This window comes from Crassostrea angulata, chromosome 5, assembly GCF_025612915.1.
Source record: "Crassostrea angulata isolate pt1a10 chromosome 5, ASM2561291v2, whole genome shotgun sequence".
NCBI classification, from domain to species: domain Eukaryota; kingdom Metazoa; phylum Mollusca; class Bivalvia; order Ostreida; family Ostreidae; genus Magallana; species Magallana angulata.
In genome coordinates, this window is record NC_069115.1 from 300899 (window position 1) to 315366 (window position 14468).

Below are 14468 nucleotides of genomic sequence, written 5' to 3' on the forward strand. Positions count from 1 at the left end.
TTAAATGATTTGATAGAAACAAGGCAGGACAATGGTTTTTGTTGTTTATTTTTGACAGTGACCTAATTAACAACATATATATAACAGTGTTGTTTACAAACTTTATATCATCATTATCGTCATAGTAACACTCAGTAACAGTTAATATAATAAATAGATCAGCTCTTGCACATTCAGGCAATTCAAAAACAAATTACAAAATGTAAAGTAATGAACAAGTTACAGAATGTAACAAAATGAACAAGTTACAGAATGTAATATAATGAACAAGTTACAGAATGTAACCTGATGAACATGTTGCAAATGTAATATGATAATTTTGATTTACAAAATGTAACATGATGAAAAAGCTACATAATGTAACATAATGAACAAGTTACAGAATGTAACATAATGAACAAGTTACAGAATGTAATATGATGAACAAGTTACAGAATGTAATATGATGAACAAGTTACAGAATGTAACATGATGAACAAGTTACAGAATGTAATATGATGAACAAGTTACAGAATGTAGTATGATGACCAAGTTACAGAATGTAATATGATGACCAAGTTACGATACATAAATAATCATGAATTCCGTGATTCCGTGATGATAACAACTCCATAACAGACGGAGTCAGTTTCTTGTCCCATGATCCACATGGTCCAAACACAGAAACGCTGAGCCGGTTTCTCTGGTCAGAACGGTTAGTTAGATGTGTCCCAAGTTATTCCCCCAACTCTGTCTATGGATAGGGTAGAAAGACAAAGCAATACATTGAAAACCTGAAGCACTGTACCATACTGGACATCTCAGCCAAACATTCAGAATATAAACTTTGGAACAGAAATCAGATATGTAATACATGTAACTCATCTTCATCCCATTTCGTTGATTTTCTAGTAAAACAGAGCAATCTCCTAACTTTGACAATTTCATCATTAAAAAAATCACTATATTTTTTTACAGCAGTATGAATAGAAATGTAGTCATCACCATTTATGTATAACTTGATGCTTGATATCGATGACACATTATTTTGACTCTACACATCACAGACATGTCATTTATAATACAGTACAGCTCTAAAGCATTATATAACAGTCTAACGTGGAGTATAAAAATAACTACACACCACCAGTATAATCTACTCAGACTCAGATTGTTAGCAAACAAGCATGCCCATTATTGCACAGTCCCTGCTAAAGTCAAGGAAAACTCAACACTAGTACAATGTACTATGGTTCGTTTAATCAAAGCCCAAGATCGACATTCCATATGCATGATAAATTGGATTTGTATACAATAATGAAACATAAGGTACAATTAATTAAGGTCAGCCATCTTGGTATACAGCTATCTGTTGGATACATGTCCCATATCTGTGTTTGAGGGTTTGTATGGGGAGAGGAAAAGTAAATACGGTAGTCGGGGCGGACACATTTTCTCAAGAGTTGGAATATGACCATGTGAATATGATGATCAAAAATTATGAAACGTTTAAATGAAATGAAAAGTCATACAGCTATTTCATGAGAAAAGACCTATTAACCTTATGTTTGAAGACTCAAATTTTAATTTGAAGTAAGTAGCATTCAAAATGAAATATTCTTTAAATGATATCCACTATAAATTGATGATTCTTGGGTCATTGATATCTATAAAACAGCTACAGAGTCATGCATGACTGGCTTTATTAGTGCACAATGTTCACTTTTGTCACTGAATTTTGACACGTTTGATCATGCATTATCTTAAATCAATACATGCACCCTCACCCCAGAAAATAAATTTTGATAAAATTATCCTAAAAAAAAAAAAATAAACAATGTAATATGCAATTCCAAGTTTGCGTGTAAGAGTTATTGACCTTTTTCTCTCGTAAAATCTACGTCTAAAACAAAAATCTCAAGCAGTGTTAAGGGGGGAGACAAATCTTGCAGGTTTTGTTGCAAAAAGAAAAATTAATGCTGTTCACTACAAAGTACTAAATTACCTTCACTGACAGGAGAGCTACACAAATGACTGTAATGATAAAGTAAAGAGAAGCATAAGATGACAGAGGTCATAACATTCAGATCAGAAATCATTTTGTTCATTTCAATTTTAATTTACAATATCTAATTGAAAAAAAAACAGGAGAAAAAGAGGACAGAAGTGTGCTGAATCTATGGCCATGATAATATTAATATAGTTATACAGTGTAAACTCCCGAGATTTTGTGGGGAAAATCCATTAACATTCAGCAGACACGGAGGTTATAAGACTTGGGCCTTACGACTTGAGATAGCGGGTTTAGACCTGTTTATTAATAAGTGAGTGATGCAGCATCCCTATAAAAGCTTCATCAAATTTGGCACAGAACTCTGAGTTATTTGGCTGAATAATGAATACACACTAACACCTAATTCCCATCTCATCAACACTAGTCAATATGACTTAGGTACATGTATGTTTGAATGAAGTGCTCTCAATCCTATGTACATGTATATGGAGTTCATAAAATATATTGCACCTTACTTTTGATCTAACGTTTGAACATTGATTGATCAAAAATACTTGTAAAACATTTGACATTAATTCATACAATAAAACGTTTCATCACAAAACAGATTAGATAAATATTGCAAAGGTGTGCACAAAACACATAAAAGCGGTATCCAACTTTGATATGGTGCAAATTTTACAGAAAAAAAATTCAAGAACAAGTACAAATGACATGGACTAAAAAACTGAGTGGTTTTGGGGGGAGGGGGGGGGGGGGGGGGGGGGGGGTTGGGCCCACAGTTCAGCACTCAGTATCCTTGAGTTGGACTGAGGGTAGGGACAAGGGGGGCGTGTCCTTAGCGAGGGGGACATTATCTACTCTGTCACTGGGGACACTATCAGGGTTAGTAGAGTTCACCGCCGTCAGTCTCTCTTTGATATACACTACATTAGATTCATTCCGCGGCTTCCACACGGGAGAATTAATAACCTCCGACGGAACGTTGCTGGTAAATTTAACAGGATTAGCACTGGCCTGAGTGAGCTTAGCCGAGTTTCGACTCGACACGCTCAAGCTCGAGTTGGAAGAACTTACACTCTGCCTATCAGAGCTACAATGGGCGGAGCCATCAGCTGTCGAGTGGGCGGGTCTACTTACTGGTCCAGCCTCCTCCAGGTTGTCATCGTCCGTCAGATCGCCCAGGGTCTTACTTCGAGTCCTGAACCCCGAGTCTGCTTGGTCAATTAACGTCACCGTTTCCTCAAACTCAAGCGAGTGCCTGTCAGGCTCACTACACTGGCTAGATTTACCTCCCCTTTTCTTGCTGAGAGTTCGGTTGTTGGAGCTCAAGGACTCCAAGCGTTTCCCTCCATAGGGAACATAAGTTTTTTTGACTTGGCTTCCATTAGGTAACCCCATCTTACGAACACTTTCACGAATTGTTTGGCGAATTATCTTCATAAAATCAGTCTTTGCTTCTGTAGAGCTGTATAGGGAAAAAAATATAAAGTTTGCAGATGTAAATTTAACAATTACAATGCAATGGTATTTGTTAAATTATTTAAACTTAATATACATGCATATGACTCCAATCGTGACAGTACCATTACTGCTATTTGTTCATGTTGTTAGAAAGATTATGTTATCATTTGTTACTTCCAATTTTTTAAAGAATCATTCAGTGAAGAAAGATAAAATAAAATGTAAAATAATGCAAATAAAGATAAAATAAAAGTAAATTTATGCAATCAATGGGCATAAAGCCCTCCCTCTACCTTTTAAAGAACAGGTTTCCCTCTCTTGTACCTCCTTACCTGTTACAGAACTGGTACACCCTCTCTGGGCGCCCCTCTTTGTCTGAGCGACTGTGAATTAGGTCCCACCAGTAATGGTTGTCCATATCCCCGAGCTTCCCAGAAAGCACCTGGACTTCCTGTACGGGAATGACCGTCCGGAATCTTTCCTGGGATTCAAACACCTCAGTTACGCTTTTTCTGTCCTATTAAACAGTAACAAGAAATCTTTCAAAGCATGAAAGTGAGGTTGTTTCATCATTGGGCGAGTTCGATCATTAACTAGAGTTCAACCATGGTATTAAGGAAAACTTATGGTGCGCATGTCTGTGTTCGAACGCACATTGGTTGATGTCTGGTTAAAAAAATGAGAAAGATGTTAATTACTACTTATAATTTTATTGTTTATGAAAAAAGAAGGAAAATAATTTGTCAACACATTGAATCATATGTGTGTGCGCTAAAATTTAACACATTGCATTAAAATAAGCAAAATTTGGAGGTTTCGCTTGCCGCTGCCATCTTTTAACTACCTGACTAGAGACAGACCAGAGTCTCTCCGTTGGTTGGACCACAGTTCCATTTTAGTCGGACTAAAGTGAGTTCAATCTCATTTCAGTCGAACTACGGTGGCCGTAGTTTGTGATCGAACTCACTCGATCACTGTCTGTTGTACACCAATGTTTCAGGATTTCATATTAATGTTAATCAAAATAAGAAACTTGACAAAGTTTACTATTCTTAGGATGGCCATAGTTCACAAATTTGAGTTAGCTCGTTAATGTGAATTGATCTACCGGTAAATCCTCAAAAATTAATTCCATTGAATATTGATGGATAAAGCATACAAAACAATTCAGATTCTTTGTTTTACCTGGGCGCCTGTAAAGTGCGAAACGAAATCGAAACGAAACGAAACGAAACGAAATCAAACGAAACGAAACGAAACCAATCGAAACGAAACGAAATCAATCGAAACGAAACGAAATCAAACGAAACGAAACCAAAAATCGAAACGAAACGAAACGGAATTTAAACAAGACTTATATCAATTTTGACTACATAAAAGTGAAAATAAATTCATTGAAATAAATTTTTGAACCATAAAATATAACTACCTGTATGTTAAGATTGGCGCTGTAAATTTTTAAGCCGATTATCCGAAATTTGCAAAAATTATATAATTATGTAAATAAGTGGTGTACATTCCTATACCTTTTAATGTTTCTAATTTGTTTCATTAAATGATATTCAGAAGTTTAGAGAGAGAGAGAGAGAGAGAGAGAGAGATGTCTTAAAACTTATAAGCGACAACACATAGCAAAGTATATACGCAAGTTTGGGAGAGAGACAGAGAGAGAGAGAGAGAGAGAAAGAAAGAAAGAGAGAGATAGAGAGATGAGGATGATACTAAAGGGGACATTCTAACATCAATTTTCTTTCTGTCGATTTGAAATATTGTAAAAACGAAACGATCGAATACAATGTGATTTAGAGCATACTGGTTGGTTACCAGTTTCTAACATATGATAAGAATTGTTGTAATATGTATAGCATGAATTTGGACGTCGTAATTTGACAAAATTAACTTGCAATATAAAGATGATTATACTGTAAACGTATTATAAAACTGCCTTTACACCTTTGGCTATGTATTCTATTTTGCGTTTTTGGCGGAAAACGGCGTCCGCAAAATCAAGTACATTGCCAAATGTAAAATATGTAAGTAGATAAAAAGGTAAATTCAGAAATGCGCTAAATCAAATCCATGCTAACTTGTTGAAAAATTATATTACGCCAAATATTGTTCACCCTAAATATAGTGCGTTTACAGTATTTACGGAGACATTCCAACTACACGATTTTTTTTTATATCGATATGAAATATTGTAAAAATGATTCAAATACATTGTGCGTGCGTGTGAAAGGGAGAGAAAGAGGGGATCATGTTTGATTTAAGGTAGAAAAAACAGGTAAAAAACCTCTTTATATTGCACTTTAATTTTGTCAAATTACGACGTCTAAATTCATGCTATACTTTCTTATTATATGTTAGAAACTGGTAACCAACCAGTATGCTATAAATCACATTGTATTCGATCGTTTCATTTTTACAATATTTCAAATCGATAGAAAGAAATTTGTTGGTAGAATGTTCCCTTCAGTATCATCATCATATCTCTATCTCTCTCTTCCAAAACTTGCGTATATACTTTGCTATGTGATCTTGCTGATAAGTTTTAAGGCATATCTCTCTCTCTCTCTCTCTCTCTCTCTCTCTCTCTCTCTCTAAACGTCTGAATATCATTAAATGAAATAAATTAGAAACATTAAGAGGTATAGGAATGTACATTGCTTATTTACATAATTATATAATTTTTGCAAATTTCGGATAATCGGCTTAAAAATTTACAGCGGTAATCTGAAACATACAGGTAGTTATATTTTATGGTTCAAAAATTTATTTCAATTAATTTATTTTCACTTTTATGTAGTCAAAATTGATATTAGTTTTGTTTAAATTCCGTTTCGTTTCGTTTCGATTTTTGGTTTCGTTTCGTTTGATTTCGTTTCGTTTCGATTGGTTTCGTTTCGTTTCGATTGGTTTCGTTTCGTTTCGTTCGATTTCGTTTCGTTTCGATTTCGTTTCGCACTTTACAGGCGCCCGTTTTACCTTGGCTTTGACCTTTTTCCTGATTTTCTCGCGGCAGACGAACACAACGCCAGACCTGAACACAAACACGATGTTCTCCAGCTCGAGTCCTTTCTTGATCTTGCCGAGGCTGTCGCACAAATTACACCACTCCACCGTACCATACATCTGTAGCTCACCCACACTCAGGTCCACCGCCTGTCAATGACCAGCAACCATTGTAAATCAATATCATCGATACAGCACCAACAGACAGAGTACAGACACAGTTTATAACACAGCACATGGTGAACACGTGTCTATTACTTGAGCGGCACCAATAGAATCCTCAGAGAGCAACTTGTAAGCTATATAATATGGCTTCAAGTCCATACAACTAAATTAGAAGAGCGAAGAACTAACTTTTCATCTAAATCTTACTTTTAAAAAAAAAAATACATTGTGGAAATGTGAAACTGAGACAAAATTGAGTTGGTCTAAGTTTTATGACACCAGGGTCAGCTGTCTGACTTTATTTTTTCCTTCTATTTTCTTTTTTTAATAACAATGAGGTTTATAAGGACTGCTTAAAGTTTAGATGCAAAACTTCATATCATTAATATGATTACATGTAAATACAAAGGAATAAAGAGAACTGCTGCTTCGTTATATATAGCTATCATTCCTTGAACTATCGCTCTACAATGCTGCCTGGTCCTTTTATGTGACGTTTTTGCCGATTTCAGCAATCAGTAATTACCTGTTTGTGGGGGTAAGTCTCTCGGAACACCTTACACAGCTCATCGAACACTGTGCCGTACTCCTCAAAGATTTTCTGCATCTCGTTGATATGTTCCGCCACAGCCTCCATTCCTTTGTTGGCCTCTGAAATCATGCAAGGTCACTATCAATACCAAGGTCATTACCATAACGACATAAAATAATGGAACAGGATAACTCAGTGGCTCTTCATTGATTTAATCCATAATTAATTACATGTTACATGTTGTGCAATTTCTAATAACATATTGTTTTGATATATAGGATCACTGTTCACAAATTTACGTGTTCTAGAAAATGTATTTTTTTTATTAAATCCACAAGAACTGATTCCTGCGAATATTGATGAAACTACCGTAAAAAATGAACATGGCAGATGTCTGGGTCAGTCAGGTTACACAGGTAAGACACTAATAACCCGACAGGTGATGATGTCATAAGATGATGTCACACAATGCTTACATGACATGTGATGATGAAACACATTGCTTACCTGAGAGGTGATGATGTTCATCAGTATCTGGGTCGGTCAGGTAACACAGCTGCTGCAGTAGGAGGGGGTACTTGAGTATCCTCTGGATGGGTTTGATGAGGTACGACTCGAGTGTGGCCGAGTGCTGCTGCTCGGGATTTCGTGAGTGTAGAAACGCCTTCAACGCATCGTTAGCCACTACAACAATGACAGAGAGAAGTTATAAAGTTACCATAACAACGGATTATGCTGTTGTAACTATTAAGTCTAAAATTAAAATTGTCTTGTATACTGATCATTACATACACACTACATGTTTATGAGTCTGTGCTCTTGCAGAGTAATATTGCTATAAAAAATTATATTTGCAATCATGGATGGCTAATTGAGTTTTTTAAATTATTTCTGTAGGACAATAACTCCCCTGAGTGTGGTTGTTAATTTTACTTACCTGGGTTGAGTATTTTCTGAGTTCGGCTGTGACTTGCACAGAACGAGCTGTAGACCTTGAAGTGGTTGGCGTAATACAGGAAGGATCCACCCAGGGAGAAAAGCACTCTCTGAAATCACAACACAACTATATAATTATATCTATTACACTGCAGCAATATCAGTCACTTACACCCTCTACCTACACTTTACCAGTACTTATGGGGCATTTTTATATCTCATCCACTGTAAACCAAGCATTGTATACTTTTAATACATGTACTGTAGATTCCATTTAAAATTTTATACATTTCACGCATGAAAACTTATCTGCAGCAATAAGACTTGGTGTGAAGAAATAGATGATATATCAATGCAGTGCTTGATTGACAGTATATATTGTTATACTTTCATGTTAAATACTAAAATCTGATTGGTTAAGACGCAGTTCATAATCCGTTCTATTACCCTCAGAGTTAGCAACGCACTTAGCAACGGGTAACATTACAAATTGTTACATGCGCGATAATTATGCGCGTACGGTTCGCTGTAGAATTCACGTTATTCCTATATAAAAGCAGTAAAATTTTCTTTAAAATTAAGACATTCAGTATAACAAAATAAATAGTGCCTGTTTGGGAGGATAACAGTTGAAATTGACACCCCTCGAAAACCATTGTCAACCTCCGCTTCGCGTCGGTTGACAATGGTTTTCTCAGGGTGTCAATTTCAACTGTTACCCTCCCAAACAGGCACTATTTATATAGTATCATTCTGTCTTTTATAGTAAACTGTTTCTTTAGCACACCTGTATAGTTTTATCTCGTAATTATCTCTCAATAAAGTCTCATCTCTTACATAGTAACCAGCAAAGTCTCAATTTAATGTTGATAAGTAAAGCATCATGGTTCAAGAGGTTATTTTTTAATGCAGCACTTTTAACTCTTTTAATTGTAGTAAAAGTTTAAACAAATAAAATTAATTTGTTAACAAAATTGGTTGTTTACTCCCTTTCATTAACTGCATCTCTAGTTACAATATTCAAAATCACACACAGATTTTAATAAAGTATGCGATATGACAATTAATATTATTCACTCTAGTGTGGATTAAATGGCTTAATGATAGCAGTTAACATGGATCTTATACAGATCTGCAGATCTAGCAACACACAGCAAGGGGGTAGCAAAATAGTACAATATTTATATTCGCTGGATTTTTCTGCCAGTGCAAAATTATTTTGAAATTACATTTTGGCAATAAACTACTGAGCATGGAATAGAAAAAATGAATAACTGTAGAAAAATCCAGTAATAGTACTGTAACTAAGACAATAAAAGCTCAAGAACTCAAAGAATTGAAACAGATCTAGAAGTCATCTCCCAGCCGGCAAACTCACACAGACTCACAAAACTCACAAAGACTCACACGAACTCGGTGCTTGATTGGAATCCAGAACTAAAATATCATACAGCAATCTTAAACATAAACAATAACTTTTTGTCTTTACTACATATTCTAAAGCTTTCTTCTTCTTCAACAGCCGTTTTGTAGTTCAAACAGAATTTTGGGTAATAAATATCCATTCATAGCTATCTTCTTAATACTACAGTTTGCATTTTAACTTTAGAGATTTGTTTGGGCACTCTGTATTACATTTGAATGGTGTCAGTGCTAGTAGAGTTTAGTTATAGTGTTGTAAACCAGTCTGTGTTTTACAATATATAAGAATTATCTCATCATTGTGATAGATAGGGTACACAAACAACACAAAGTTACGTACAACATTCAATAAAATTCAAGTGTGGAGAAGTAATAAATTATCAAAAGAAATACATGTACTGTCAACTAAACTTCTAAAGAACAGATATATAACAGTATAGTAGCTTTCTCCTATCAAAGCAGCTTCTAAATATAGATTATATACAGTAGGCAATGTGGCTGGTGAACACTGATCTACACAATATACAGTGGATATATACATATAGACAGGTGGGCGGGGCAATATAGACAGGTGGGCGGGGCAGCCTCAGACATACCCTCAGTTCCAGATCCTACAAGAGTCAAGCAAGAGTTGCAGTTCTTGTACAACTACTTGTACCCAAACCATACCATAAGTAAGCACCATTTACTAACTTTAGTTAAGTGGATTTTGGAGCTTGATCTTTAAGTTTTGAGTACTAATTGTATCATGTTGATACAGACTTTAAACCAATAAAAATTGAAACATAAAGGCAAGTGTTTTCAAATCCTTTTATATCCTTATTTGGTGCTATATTTCAAGCAAATGCTTTTTTTTTCATTTTCAATCATTAGACATTCAAAAGTGATTTAAGTGTAAAGAAAGGTTTCAAATCTCCATCTCACAAAGATATCATGCAGTGATCTTCATTCACCAAACTGAGTAAATATAGTTCATATCCTAGTGTATTAATACTGAAAATTATTAATGGAATAAAACTCTGGGAAGATCACACTCAGGTGCATTTTACATTTAATAAAGGGACAGTGTCTTTAATTCATCACAAACTACAAGTCAGTTGCAAGAGAAACAATTCTCTCCCCCCCCCCCCAAAAAGAGTGCATCACCATGGCAACAGTGACATTAACCTACCCTGAAGACCTTGGGGTCCTCTGTCTGGAAGAAGTCCCCCTCCAGCTGAATGGCCTCCTCCAGGCTGATCAGGAACTGCTGCTGGAAGGTCACAATCTCCTGGATGTTCCCAAACAACTGTTGGATCTCGCCGGAGGTCAGGAAGGTTGCGGACTGTAGGGGGATCAGGTACTGCTCCGTCAGACAGTTCAGGTCCTGTACAAACAAAGAACAGGACTCAAGGTCATACAGGTCAATAAAGGTCAAGTTAACAAGGGGAGGCACTTAAGGTAAAGGTAAGCTTATCACATTTACAAAGAAAGATTTAAGGTAAAAGGGAAAGAAGTCAATATCAAACAGACTTCATTAAAACAAGAAAAGGAAGTTTAGGTCAATGTCATGTAAAGGTCATCATCATTGTAAAAATAATATCAGCTCAAGATAATCAAAAGACACATTAAAGACACAAGGCGTGACTCTTCATCTTAGTATAAATTAGCCATCTGAATTAAGCATTGACTTCATATAGTTTCACCCACCTTGACATAAGCACGCTCGGTTTCGATGAGCTCCATTATGACTTTGCGTAGTTTCTGGGCCTCAGACAGAGGTTTACAGTTATGATGGACGTGGCTATCTAAAACACTCGGCTCACTTCCTGTCCGACAAATGGCCGTCACCTGCTCTGCATTCTAAAGAAACAAGAAATCCATCAACAATTTATCACAAGTCTGCATGTTTTCTGTGTGAGAATTGTTAACTTTAAGATTTTTAAAGCTTCAAACATCAAACAATTCTGATTATCTGTAAGAAATGTTTCTTAAATATCTTTTATTTCCATGTCACCTTTGTCAAACAAAGTTAAATTTACATATAAACCAGTAAATTCCTGAGACACAAAGATCAATTAAACAACGTCCCTACTGCTCACCTTAATCAGATGATCTATCTGGGGACCAGCTAAATCGGGCAGGGAACCAGGTTTACGGAGACAATCCACTTCATCCTGGTTGGAGTTTTCTGTAAAATAGAGAAAAATTTCTCATGTCATTTTTTAACAATGATATAATTATATATTATTCACTATTTTTATGGACATATTATATTGCACAAATTACTCAAGCAGATATTACATTAAAATGTGTCATATCGAAAAAATTCAAAATTGCAAAAAAATGACAGGAGTACCGGTAAATGGAAATTATTTCAATGATTTCATTTTTGCAAAATTTACAAAACACAAGAAAACAAAAAATAGTTATATTGAGGAATGACAGTGAGACTGAGAGCACAATTTGACCCCTGACCTTTGGGTGATGGCACAGTGAGATTTTCAATGACTTTCTCCGGGATACGAGACTGAGAGGGTGGAGGAGGACACATCATGTTGCTGATTTCTGATTGGCTGCCTGTGACGGCGGCCGGGCAGTGATTGGTTCGCAGTGAGCGGACCGTGACGACTAGAGACTTGGACTCGTGGAGCAGGGTTTCTATGTAGACCATGTCCAGGTCTGAGACAATTTTACTGTTAATGACTAGAATCTCGTCCCCCACGCTAAGCACTGCAAGGACAGAACAAAAATCTCACTGCTTCATATACTCAGAGCCGGAAACACAAAAGGAAAAAATAATCTTAAATCAAATGAATTGAAATATGATACTGTATACAGAGTTATTTTCACCCCGTGTAATTTTCGCCCTTCTACACTTGCTAACAGTTTCCCCCTGTCTTAAATTCACCCAGCCACAGTTGTGTTTAAAGAAAGATAATATAACATATTGAAATTCGCGCTGTCTTCAATTAAATCATCCGCTTGAAACGAGGACGAAATGGGCAAAACTAAAATAGGGGTGAATATTTCCTAGTATACAGTATTGCATGTAATAAATACTTCTGAAAACTGAACTTCTGATTCACTACAAGCGTTTTACTGGTATAGATACTTCTGAAAATTTTATGAGGCTCAAGATGGATTTGCCGTTTTATAATACATGTATATATTTACCTCCAAACAAAGACAACATTAATAAATGATGTGAATTTATATCAATAACTTCTTAACAGACAACGATTTAATTTTTCTGGGTCATATAGTTGTAAGTTGACATTTGTGAGGTCAAATGTTAATCTTAAAGATAACTGCCTGGACCAATACGGTGACTTTTAAACTGAATAAACTTTTGACAAACTCACGACTTTTGTGTGCCACACTCCCGGGGGTCACCTGACTGACATACAGGCGGAGCTCATCGTCCTTGTCAAAATCCTCCGCTAGCTCCGCCTCCACCGTAAAACCAAACTCCGTTTCTCCCGGGGACTTGGTCAGATGTAACTGTACGACGGACTTCTGACAAACCTCGATCGACTCGTACTTCTGGGAAAAAAAGTTTCATTGATACATGAAGCTGTAGTTTATCACATGTTAAATCACTCAAAAAGTTGTATATACTCCTTTAATTTGATCCATTCACAAAGCCTTACCATCCTCTTTTTTCACAGAAAGATATTTTTTGAAAAATATGTTTCTACTTTAATCATAATTGTTAATACATGTAAATCTAAAAGGTCCTAACTAGGTTTTAAATCATAAAGTTTGCAAAGTTGATAAAGCCTACCATGTTTTTGATGTTATCTTTGGGGTCCAGCACTATGTAAGTATTGGGGGGCGTGTCAGATTGCGTAATGCGTACGTAATGGTCCAGCGGGTCGAGCTGTCGTTTGTTACAGACCGACTCCAATAGATCCTGGGCCGTACTCTGCTTGTTAACCTTCACCAACAGAGTCTGAAATATAAACACAGAGCTACAAACATATAGTTAGAAATATATACTTAGAATTAATTAAAAATTTTACAAGTGTCTATACAAAAAAAGCATGACCATTTTTTTTCCTTTTTCTCTGTACAAAATTATAAAGCCTGGTTATGGTCAGAATAAAGTCTTTGAAAGGCGTGTTGTTTTAAGGAAAAAGATAATGGAAAACCCTCTGACTACAAGAAAACTATATATCTCATAAGCCCCAGGAGACATTAACACAATAATTACCCACAATGCATCACAAATGGTCTGTCCCCACCACACAAAGCCCCACAGCACAAGCATGGCTATCTCTTAAAATACACTCTTCTGTCGGAGGATTACATGTTCACGGCTCAGAATTCCAAAGCCGCGGGCATATGATCATTATTATTCATAAGATCCCCACAGCGGAATTTGTCAAAATGACAGCTGAAGTCTGCGTTAAATTAATTAGAAATCTCAACTTGGTCAACCCAGTGTCATTGTAATTCCCAGCACAAAATTAAAGGAATCTCTGTTCTTGTCACTGAGCATACACATCTTAGAGTAAAGTGTTCTAATGATCATAGTGAGTGACCTCTATTTCTCTACTTTATACGGTTTATATACATGAGCTACATGTATGCATAAATGTATTAAATTATTCACTTACTTTGTAGATACATGTGAATATTATAACTATACTTATACTGAAATTTATTGTAATCTTGCAAATAGAGAATCAATGTATTAATTCAGTTTTCAACCTGATAGTTATATACTGGTATCTAGATACATGGGATTTTTTCACCTCCACAAGTAGAAAATTAAAATTTTCATTTTGTGCATGAACAGTTAACATGTAGATGAATTAATAGATGTAGAGTTGTATTTCACTCATGTAGATAATAATGGACCATTGCAGCAAATCTGTCCCATTTCTCTGGGAGAGCCCCCCCCCCCCCTCCCTCCATCCCCATCCTTCTACATTGTAAACATGATCATAACTAATTGTT

General features: G+C 35.8%; 1 protein-coding gene across 9 annotated transcripts in view; it reads right to left on the reverse strand.

The window, feature by feature from the left end:
• Nucleotides 1-31: 31 nt before the first annotated feature.
• The window catches only part of LOC128183065 (protein still life, isoform SIF type 1-like), a 49517-nt gene continuing 35080 nt past the window's right edge, over nt 32-14468 (reverse strand). For 4 of the 9 annotated variants that reach the window (XM_052851890.1, XM_052851894.1, XM_052851895.1 and 1 more), the window contains 13 exons: nt 13291-13458; nt 12869-13049; nt 11982-12236; nt 11606-11694; nt 11214-11366; nt 10696-10890; nt 9510-9539; nt 8104-8212; nt 7674-7850; nt 7161-7285; nt 6443-6619; nt 3790-3974; nt 32-3461 (listed from right to left, as the gene is read on the reverse strand). In XM_052851890.1, the coding sequence (XP_052707850.1) occupies nt 2777-3461; nt 3790-3974; nt 6443-6619; nt 7161-7285; nt 7674-7850; nt 8104-8212; nt 9510-9539; nt 10696-10890; nt 11214-11366; nt 11606-11694; nt 11982-12236; nt 12869-13049; nt 13291-13458 (2529 nt within the window). In that variant the 3' untranslated portion in view covers nt 32-2776. Of the gene's footprint in view, nt 3462-3789; nt 3975-6442; nt 6620-7160; nt 7286-7673; nt 7851-8103; nt 8213-9509; nt 9540-10120; nt 10136-10695; nt 10891-11213; nt 11367-11605; nt 11695-11981; nt 12237-12868; nt 13050-13290; nt 13459-14468 lie in introns of all 9 variants that reach the window. The other 5 variants (XM_052851896.1, XR_008243527.1, XM_052851897.1 and 2 more) reach the window with 5 other exon arrangements.